The sequence below is a fragment of the Athene cunicularia genome (genome assembly GCF_003259725.1).
Source record: "Athene cunicularia isolate RWA chromosome 1 unlocalized genomic scaffold, athCun1 chr1_part1, whole genome shotgun sequence".
NCBI classification, from domain to species: domain Eukaryota; kingdom Metazoa; phylum Chordata; class Aves; order Strigiformes; family Strigidae; genus Athene; species Athene cunicularia.
This window is the reverse complement of record NW_020799091.1, coordinates 82,815,156-82,822,582: the sequence shown is the minus strand read 5'-3', so window position 1 is coordinate 82,822,582 and position 7,427 is coordinate 82,815,156. Positions and strand designations below refer to the sequence as shown.

The following is a 7,427-nucleotide window of genomic DNA, read 5'->3' as shown; positions in this document are numbered from 1 at the left end:
TGTTTATAGGCTTCACAGAAGAAACAAGAGAAGAACATTATCAGCCATAGCCTTATGTCTGGGATGTATCCAAAAGTCAGAACACTCTTCTAGTTATGACTTGCAGGCTCTGGGGGAGGGAGATGTTTAGAATTGTGACTGTGTGACATTTTGGGGGTGGAGAGTAATAACTGCTTTTCTGTCAGCTTAATTCAATTTAGTGTGCAGGGCTTGTTATCAAGGGAGAACTTTTTTGTTACCTGTTGTGTACTGGTTAGCTTTACTTTGTGAGCTACATTGCCTCTTTGCAGGCCAGATCTTGCAGGGTTTACATAGCACAGTCATTTGTGCAGAAAGCAGATGTCTATTACTAGTTCTCATTTTGCTGTTTCAATGGTTGAAGCGTTAAATGTTTGCTGGAACATCCTGGGGCATGGCTTTCTACTACAGAAATTGAGAGTACAGCTTTATAAATATAGCTGTCCTTGACCTTGCCAATCATGCTTCTCCTAGTAGATTTTTGATGAACCACTAAATATAACTATGACTTCCATATTTGAACACCCCTACTCTATTAATTTTGATTCTCCAAATGCTTTTTTCTGTCTTGGGACTTCCCTAATTCTCTACAGTGACTCTGCAGGATAAATGGTAGGCTACAGGGACTTTGTTGTGTGTATGGTTTCAACGGATGATGGGTTTCTCCCAGGAGAAGACAAAGACACGCCGTATGGTAGCAAGCCTATAACACACCTCTGTTTGATAGCAGAAGAGTAGGAGCATTTAATCTTCAGATCTCCTGATGCAAAATCCCAAATGAAAGTGAAGTTTTTCTCCCATTGGTGAAATGCTGTGAGAGCATGTTCATGCAGCAAGGCTCTGCATATCTGTATAAACAACAGTGAAACTCAGCATGATGCAAAAAATTCTTGATAATTACTCTTTAAGTTAGTAGCAATGTGTCTTGCAAAGTAGATGCAGTGGCTTGGAATGCTTACGGATTTGAGAACCTTTCGAGAAATAAAATGCTTTAGAAGTCCTGTGAGCAAAAGGAAAATGTGGTCCAAGAAATAAACATTGTAATGCTGCCAGAGTAGATACTGCCGAAGCATCACAAATTAATTTCCTTTAAACAATAGAGAAAAATGTGTGCCATTTGTTGCCTTAGCCATGATGGGCACTCCTGTGTTGTTTTGGTTTTTTTTTCCTTTGGCTTCCTCACAGCAATTCTCCACAAAATGTTACCACTACATGTTGCCTATTTGATATGCCCTCTTGGTTAAACTGAATATATGAGAATCTGTAATTGGATTGATGTTTTCTTATTCTTTTCAAAGGCATGGAAACTTAAACATAGTCAATAATTATGCATATCTGTGTTTCTCTTTTAGTGGAAGCAATAGTGGAGTTTGACTACAAAGCTCAACATGATGATGAGCTGACGATCACTGTAGGTGACATAATCACCAATATCAAGAAAGATGATGGAGGCTGGTGGGAAGGACAGCTCAAAGGCAGAAGAGGTTTGTTCCCTGACAACTTTGTAAGAGTGAGTACAAAGTGGAACTGTTCTTGTGTGTATATGTTTTGTGTACTGTGCTATTCGGGCTAAATATCAGCCTTTATATCATAATATTTCTTATGTCCAAACTCATAATATGTTACAGTAGAATGTAATATTGAGGCACTGTTACAAAGAGAAGATTACATTATTTGCAAAGACAATGTAGTTTTGATAGCCTGAAAATAAAAGTATCTACCCCTATATTTCTCTGCTGCTCAGTGATTACATTTGACTGTGGTCTGGAAACAAAGTGTTTCTTCTAGAACACCTTATATGTAATGATATTTGCATTATTTGCTCTTTTGTGTAAATATTACTTCTTCTCCAGAGTGCTTTTTTAGGTTTTATAGAAGATTTTTGTGAATGCTTATTCCTGGCTCAATTAGAATAATTAACATGGATTTTTCCAAACAGTTGTGGAAAAAAAATTCTTTGTATGTCATGTAATGCATGAAACCTGCAGTAATACTGATTTTAGGAAAGCCATTTGAAGTTTTAGAAATATATATATAAATAATCTATCTTTTCTGTATGGGGCATCTCTGTGTGTGTATGTCTGTACATATGAGACAAGCTGTTAGTACCTCTGGGCCTCGATTTGTCATTGGAGACCTAGGCTGTTAGTTTCTATAAACCTCCATAAACTTAGCTCTCTGCTATGGAAAAGAACCACAATAAATAGGTTTTATGTTAATCTGTTACTGTAGCTTCAGAGGATCTTTGGGACTTTCCCCTTTCCAAGTGTATAAGAGGTTTTTATTCTCTGTTTTCTTCTAACCGTGTGAGCCTGTTGCGTGTTTGGACATATGCACATAATGAAGTTACTTCATTTTGCTTTACTAACGCTGCTTATATCAAGGTACCTTGGAGAAGTGTTTCAGAGGCAAACTTACTGAGCCCATAGCGGGGCAACATGGGAGCCTCAGATGTTCCTGTGGGGGCAAACATACTTGCATCCTAATCCTTGTTCTTGTCACTTCGAAAGAGAAAGAAGAGCTCTGTGTCTGTCAGGTGGCAACGATTAGGAGGAAGTAACAGCCTTAAGAGCTGAAAGGGAGTGGAGGAGGAAAATGAATACCCTGTTTCTTGTTAACCTCTGAAAATCTACACTTTGGGGTGAGGGGAAGAAACTGTTTCGGGACTTGTTGTGTATTGATAATATTTTTCTGCTGGAACTCTGATGAACTGTGAAGTTCTGTGGGACAAAAGCAGACTTTCTCTAAGCTTTCTCCTGTATGATATTTGAAATCTGCTGATGATTTTAGGAGGTTAGGATTTAGTGCTAAATGTGGCCTATGAATTTCTGTTATGAAAATATCATTAAGTATGAAGGCTTGCAAGTTCTCCCTTAGTACCTAATTTTTAAGGCCTCTCCAAAATGCCTTCAAACTGGCATCCTGTCACATAATTAAAAACTTTTTCTCAATAGTAAGTTCTAAACCAGCAAAAAATGTTTTGGATTTTGTCTTCTCATAAAATATCACTGCCTGCTCTTTGCTCCCCTCCCTTTCTTTCTTTTATATATTTTTTTTTAAGTCAGCATCCAGGGTTGTTTTCTAAAGAACTAAAAACCACATTAAATTCTTCCTCATTCTCAGCTTGAATGCAAAGCCAAATATATTTTTCATAGTTGAGCATTCCCTCTCAAAATTAGGTACTGTGGAGTGGAAGATACAAACTTCCTAAAAGAATAGTTAGTTTGTGAATATCTTGAGTGAAAATCTTTATTTTTCTTCATTTTTTCTTGCGTAAATCTCTGTAAGTGGAGAGCTATAGTCAAACATAACAGCAGTCTCATTAGAAAGCTTGTTGAGCGTAAGGATCCCGTCCACTAAGATTCTATGTAAACTTTCAGTTGTGGAAAATTTGTTAACACGTGCATGAAGAGTTGAGCTCACCAGCAATCAGTTCATGCCCCATAGCTATTCTCTTGTCAGCAAGGTGATTGAGAGGCAGGCAAAAAGGGATGTTACAAATGAGTGGTGGAGTTGAATGCAACTCCAAATTCCCATTGCTTATTAGAATTGATTGTAAAAGTAGTTACCTGAGAAAGTTACTCAGAGCTAAACTAACTAAATTCTTGAGGTATTTTGCATTCTACCTTCAGGTGGGGGGAATAATTTCTCACAGAAAATACCTTTTCCTTCCTGTGATTTTTTTTTTTTTTTTCTTTTGAATAAATTCATTATGACATGCCAAAGAAACTGGTGAGTTTTGGAAAAACTGAACGTTGGGGTGAATTGAAACAACTGAATTAAGACAGTAAAAAGGCCTGAGTGGTCTCAGTTAGCATGTATGCATAGATTCTGTAAGTGCGAAGAAAAGATGTACAAATCAGAAATGGAAAAAATAGGAAAATGCAATATATTGAAATGTTTATGAAAAGATACTAATACAAAGTGTTACTAAGAAAACTAAAAAAATACTTTTTCAAGGGAGTACTAGGCTGTGAATGTGGAAGACTTTTGGAGTTGACTGTAGCAAAAGTGATTTTAAATTTCACAGAATAAATACAAATTAGGAGGCTGTTGAAGAGGAGCTGTCTGAAGACAGATAAAAGAAAGAAAGAGGAAAGGGGAGGTAGCAATGATATGTATGCAGTACATGTGCAGTTATTTTTTTCAGGGGACTTTCACTGTGAAGTTGTATCAGAGGTGCTTCCTGTGCTTGAATCTGCAAAACAACTGCTCTGAGCTTTATATATTTTTACACATACAGACACAAAACCCCACAGATTCATACCCTTCTTATGCTCTGCAATTCAATATGCAAGGTTATACAGAAAAGGTATTTGCAATTTCTTTCTCTTTGTTTTCACTGCCTATTAGTCTGCAGCTGTGATCAATTGGAAGATTTTGTGGGAGAAGTTTGTCTAAATACGAGAAAATTCTTTAGTCCCTCTTTAAGATTTAATTTATCTCTGTCAGCCTTGTAGATATCTACATTTGTTAGAGATACTGATGCTGAATTTACTGTAAGAAATATATGAAATGCGTATCTAGTTTTTGTCTTTTTCTGTTTTCTGTCAGTTTTTCAGGTAGAGAATTTGAAGTATGAGTGGAGAATTACTTACTGTTCCTAGTTGTCTGTTTACTCCTCAGTTACACAGTTGAAACAGAGGACATGGCAGGTGTGATTCGGTGGTGTTCATTTCCATTGTGTAAAGTTGTTTTTCTGTATCTTTATAGCTTCAAAACTTCAACTTGAAATACAAAATCCTTACTTTATAACCAGAAAATAAATAAATTGGATGATGTGTAGTGTGTTAAGGTGTTTTTTTTTTTAAATGCCACTAAGAGACAGGAGGCTTTTCACTTTTTCTGGTCTTATTTTAAAAATTTCCTTGTCTAACCATGCTCTGCAGTGTAAAAATGTGTGCAAGTGTGACAGCTTCTGAGACAGTTAGATTTTGCTGATAGCGGATGAAGATGTAGAAAGCAGGAAACTGTGGTACAGAGCCATGCTTGCCAGTTTTAATTTATAAACCCAATTCTGTGTGGATTGAATAGTGTTATATAGTGGATTTTCTGCATGTGACAACCTTGAGGCTTGTCTGTACTCCAGAGGACTTGCCAGTATTGCTAGCTGAATTGGGGAGGCAAATTTATTTTAAAATTAGCAAGAAATGTGGTAGTAATTATTTTTGAAATTGTGGTGTATATCCTGGGTTTTAGGATTGATGAAACAGGACAGGGGCTTTGTGTAACTGTACTACTGCCTCATATCAGAACAGCAACCTGGATTTCTTGTTATACAAGCAGAATACAATCTTTAAGTAGTGTAAATTGTAGGATATCGGGGATGTGCACGCTGAATCATAGGTATATGGTAGAGATCCTTATCTGTTTGTAATTTAATTTTCTAATCTATATGGTTGGTTTGATTGGTTTTAATCTTCACAACCGGCTAGAGGTTGCAGGGGATTGTGAGTGAAACACGGGGTGATTCCTTGCTGAGACCCTTTTGCTTTTTACACGCCCCACACACCCCTACCCGTCCCTATTAGTGCTTTCCTAAAACCTTTCGTAAGATGGGGCCTGTGCACATGCAGGGGCCCTTTACAGCCATAGGTTGGCTCCTGGGAGGGAAAAGAGCATATTCTCAATGTCCCAGAACACTTTGGTTCCTGCAATACTTTCTGCTTCCCCGGCCCTCCAGCTGCTGCTTGGTACCACTCCTGTTGTCCTTCGCTCCGGCATTGCCACTGCACTTTCTGATACTTTGATACCGCTGCACCTGCCTTTGCTTCAGGGCTTGTAAATCCTTATTGCCTTTGCTGCTCTCCTAAGTACTCTGAATACTATTAATTAATTGACACCTGGGCCAGCTTTGCCTAAGTAGCCACTTCAGAAAGTTGTGGCATCTGCCGAGGCACTGAAGTTATATGCGGACTAGGGAAAACAGTGTTATTTTTGTCTATACCTGAAAAGATAACTTGCTTTATGGGTCAGTGAATTGTTACGGTGGTTTTTTACATGCCTGGATGGAATTTGCAGTACAATTACTGAGATTTTTTTTGTTGAAAACCTTACTAGAATACCGTCTACATATTTGTTCTTAGGTAACGTTTTAGATTGTGGAATCCTAACTGTAATGAGAGCCAGGATTACTAGTTTCTTATTCCAAGTTCGGGGTATGGCCATTAAATTTGCTATGGCTAAATACAATTGGTGAAAGAAACTTTCAGATAGATGATAGATTCCATCCTATGAAAATACTATCTTTGAGCTTTTGTTTCTGTCAACAGCAAATAGGATTTTGTGGGGAGAAACATGTGTTATTATTTACTATTGCTGCTGTTATCACTGTTAAAACGGTGAATGCAAAACTAGTAAAACAAAGTCTTTCTCCCTCTCCCAGCCCATCTCCCTGACAAAGACACGGATCCACCAGCATGGTCTTGTACCAGTCAATAGTCTCTGACTTGTCAGCGTTTACTCTCAGGGAATTTAGCAGAGCAGCAGCAGCACTCTGGGCCATCCTGGATGCCAAAGGCATGATTGCTACTAACATCATGCCTCAACCTGTTCGTCTGGCTTCAGAGGCGGTAGGGTAGCTCCCAGTGAGGCAGCTGCCCTGAGTGTTTGGACTGGAAGTGATGTGAGACTCCCGACAGTGACAGCAGCTCTTTCCCATTCCTGATCACAGGGAACGGGTGATATTCTCAGCTGGATGGGAAGGGTGCCCTGCTCATCACAGACAGCAGAATGGATCCTGTATGTTTGTCATGGGGGCAGGTGTGGTGTTGGCTGTCCTGTGGTGATCAGTTTGTTTGATATGCTTTCATGCCAGGCTTTGAGGGGGGATTACTTGGAAGGGTGTGGAACAGAGAGGAAAAAAGGGTTGCTGTTTGGGGCTGTCAGCTGTTGGATGTTTTGTGGGAACCAGCATGTGCATGTTATATGAACGATGCAAAAGTGAGAGGGTTTTAAATACATGCGGCAGTCATGCAGTGGACATGGTAATGTGAAGCTTCAGTGTTAGGGTTTTTATCAGCTTTTAGTGCCTAGTACTTTGTATTGCAACAAGTTATTAATAAAAACTATCTGAAAAGGCAGTGGCTTAATTGTAATTATGTATTGGTAGAATTGGTGAAAAATTAGGCTGAAAACAAAAAGTATTACTTTTTATTCTTATGCGTTGTAATCGTTGATTTATTTTTTTTTATAAATCTTATTTAAATACACATACTGCTTCACTGATAGAGTTCAGAGTAGGTAATATAAATTGGTGTACTAAGGAGACTCAATTATTTCCTCTTTTTGCTCAGGTTTGTCTTTTGTGTTCTTAAAAAAGTCCCAGAGTATTTCTGTTTAGAATATGCTCGTGTTTAAACTGTAAATTTTAAGAAAAATGCTCCTACTCCCCCCCCCCCCCCCCCCCC

The 7,427-nt window shown here is 38.3% G+C and overlaps 1 protein-coding gene across 4 annotated transcripts in view; it reads left to right on the top strand.

The window, feature by feature from the left end:
- Positions 1–1,330: 1,330 nt before the first annotated feature.
- The window catches only part of SH3KBP1 (SH3 domain containing kinase binding protein 1), a 201,684-nt gene continuing 195,587 nt past the window's right edge, over positions 1,331–7,427 (top strand). For 3 of the 4 annotated variants that reach the window (XR_003398469.1, XM_026849086.1, XM_026849077.1), the window contains exon 1: positions 1,331–1,528. Coding sequence is in view for 3 of the 4 variants with exons in the window: in XM_026849086.1 (XP_026704887.1) it covers positions 1,346–1,528 (183 nt within the window). In the remaining variant the exon portion in view is untranslated. The remainder of the gene's footprint in view (positions 1,529–7,427) is intronic. The other variant, XM_026849101.1, reaches the window with a different exon arrangement.